We start from the raw sequence: 2,478 nt of genomic DNA, 5'->3' as shown, positions 1-2,478 counted from the left end.
CCATTTGTGTACCCCACCTTGCCGCTCGGGTTGGTCTTCGTGAAGGCAACCCACCTCTTCGGCGGACAGTGGCTGAGGCGGACGCGCTGGCAGCTCCTCGGCCACCATGCCGTTGCCCTACCGCAGCGCCCAGGCCGTCAAGATCCAAGGGGGTACGGTGCCGGTCAAGCCGGATAAGCAGGCTCTGCTGGACGGCGTAAAGGCAGCGTATACGCAGGCCAAGCAGAACGCGGATGCCGCCGCGGCGGCGGCCGAGGATGTTGCCAACGCGATGAAGCAGTTGGAGGATGACGAGGAGCTCGCGCTATTAAGAACCGACAACAAAGCCGCGATCAAAGCCTTGACGGCCGAGGAAGCAAAGAACGCACTGAACATGCTGCACCCGGACACTCTGGACACCGCGGCGGCGCCGATGGGTAACCTCAAGGTCATGCCGACGGACATCCTGCCGTTGGCGTTGTGCGACCAGGACTGGGTGAACGAGATGAAGAACGTAACCATGGCGGACGGCCGGCCGTATCTCACCATCTACCAGCACGATCAGCTGGTGTGCACTCGGAGCACCTCGAGTGCGGTCTGCTCCCTCCACCGCGCCACAGACCGGGCCTGCCGCTGTCGAATAGGTGCCCTTCTGCATGTGGTGGACCATCTCGCGCTTCCCCGAGTTCCAGGGCCAGCTTGCGGCGAGCGAGATGCCGTGGAAGGTCCCGTGCCATACGCTTCGCCCCCCCACCCCTCGTGTGTGGTGTGGAGAACCTGACGTTGCCTCGCCTTAGGCCGTCCCGGACGATGACGGCCACGTCCTCGGCCGGCCCTTCGCTCCCCAGCCCATGCTCGCCTCGCCGTTCCAGAACTTCCCCCTCGTGATGCCTTGGATGGGCTGTCGCTGCGCGTGGCCCGTCTCTCAACTTGGGTACTACTCCATTTGCTGGGCGCGCGCGCGAGAGAGAGAGAGAGGAAGCGCGCGACGGGAATCTCCACAATACGCTGTGATCTGCACCTCTTGTGTGACAACTCACTGGTGTGAGCGCCCCCCCCCACACACACACACATCCCGAGTTGAGACGTACCGCACACACCGTGACACCGTGCAGTCTCATACGACTCTTGCAGTCTCATGCGACTCAAGCCACTCGATCTCACCCCACCCCGCTCTCGCCCGGTGACGCCTTCCACGGGGCTTGCGCTTTTAATGCCGTGGGACTCCTTCTAGACGTGGAGTCGCGAGGGTCGCCCCCCCCCCAAGGTGTATGTGTGGAGAAGCTCCTTTTCTTTCCTTACCTTCACAGGCGTGCGGTCTGAGCAAGTGGGTCGCGCTGGCGGTCGAGATCATCATCACCTGTATGGAGCTGCTCTACCTCGACACGCTCCTCCTCCTAGAAGCGGAACACGGAGTCTTGTATTCCAACGAGCGCTCGAGAGGACACGTATCCGGATGCCCCCCGACATCTCATAGAGCCGCGCTCGCCTCTGGAGAGCCGCGCTCGCTGCGACACCTCATACCTCAAACCGGATGTATTCAGCTGCTCTCACTGTCTTCGTATATCCCTCGTGTTCACACGGTGCTCTGAGTACTCTGCACGAGGCCGTCTTCCCGCCCTGAGGTCGGTGTGCGTATCCACCGCGAAGGCTCCTCATGCAGCGCTTCTACCAGTACGCGCCCAACTCGCGCTCCTGGGACTACATTGCCAAGCAGCGCTCGCCCCTCACCATCCGCGTCACTGAGGCGAGAGGGGTGGGGGGGCGAGTTCAGGGGGGGGGGGGGGGGAAGCACATTGACCTCAGTGGGTCTCTCCTTCCCAGGTGGTGATTGACTTCATCTTCATGCCCCTATTCATTGGTGAGCGTCCTCCCTCTGCTCTTGCACTCTGCTTCCGCTGTCTCCGCGTCCCGTGTGCTCTTACTCCAACGTACCCCCGACCCGCCAGGACTTCTCGCGTTCGGTTCCGACTCCAGCAAGAACCTCAACTACTTCGAGACGAAGACGATGTACCGCATCCTGCTGCGCTCTCTATCGACAAAGGAGGCGGGGCAGACCTTTGCCTACTGCACCCTCGTCACGTGGTCTGTGCTCACCGAAATCGGGTCTGTGATCTTCCCGGTGAGCGTATATAGAGGACGGGCCGTGGGCGGATCCGGCCTGCGCACTCTGGCCCACTCGCCCGGTTGCGCACTGCAGGCGTACATCACCTTTATGGCGCCGGTGATCTTCCACGTCGTCTACTCGGGCGAGGTACTCACCGACATGGCCAGCTTCATCCTCCTCTTTAATACCATCTTCGACTTCGAGCAAAAGGCGTGTACCTCCCCGCTCCCCGCTCCCCGCCTCCCCGCCTCCCCGCGCCTCCCCCGCCTCTCCGCCATCCCGACAAGCGCGCCACGCGTCCATACTTGCAATACTGCACTACGCCCGTCCTACAAGCTACACACGCGCACACGCACACCGCTCACCCACGCGCACCGGGGGCCGTGCACTTT

The 2,478-nt window shown here is 62.6% G+C and overlaps 1 protein-coding gene across 1 annotated transcript in view; it reads left to right on the top strand.

Moving 5' to 3' along the window:
• Window positions 1–106: 106 nt before the first annotated feature.
• The window catches only part of EMIHUDRAFT_103576 (hypothetical protein), a gene marked incomplete at both ends in the record, with an annotated part of 3,515 nt that continues 1,143 nt past the window's right edge, over window positions 107–2,478 (top strand). The window contains 7 exons of the mRNA XM_005766481.1: window positions 107–547; window positions 624–704; window positions 777–913; window positions 1,630–1,735; window positions 1,804–1,840; window positions 1,929–2,101; window positions 2,180–2,300. Coding sequence (XP_005766538.1) covers window positions 107–547; window positions 624–704; window positions 777–913; window positions 1,630–1,735; window positions 1,804–1,840; window positions 1,929–2,101; window positions 2,180–2,300 — 1,096 coding nt within the window. The remainder of the gene's footprint in view (window positions 548–623; window positions 705–776; window positions 914–1,629; window positions 1,736–1,803; window positions 1,841–1,928; window positions 2,102–2,179; window positions 2,301–2,478) is intronic.

Source organism: Emiliania huxleyi (assembly GCF_000372725.1).
Source record: "Emiliania huxleyi CCMP1516 unplaced genomic scaffold EMIHUscaffold_51, whole genome shotgun sequence".
NCBI classification, from domain to species: Eukaryota; Haptophyta; order Isochrysidales; family Noelaerhabdaceae; genus Emiliania; species Emiliania huxleyi.
This window is presented reverse-complemented; position numbering and strand designations above follow the sequence as displayed.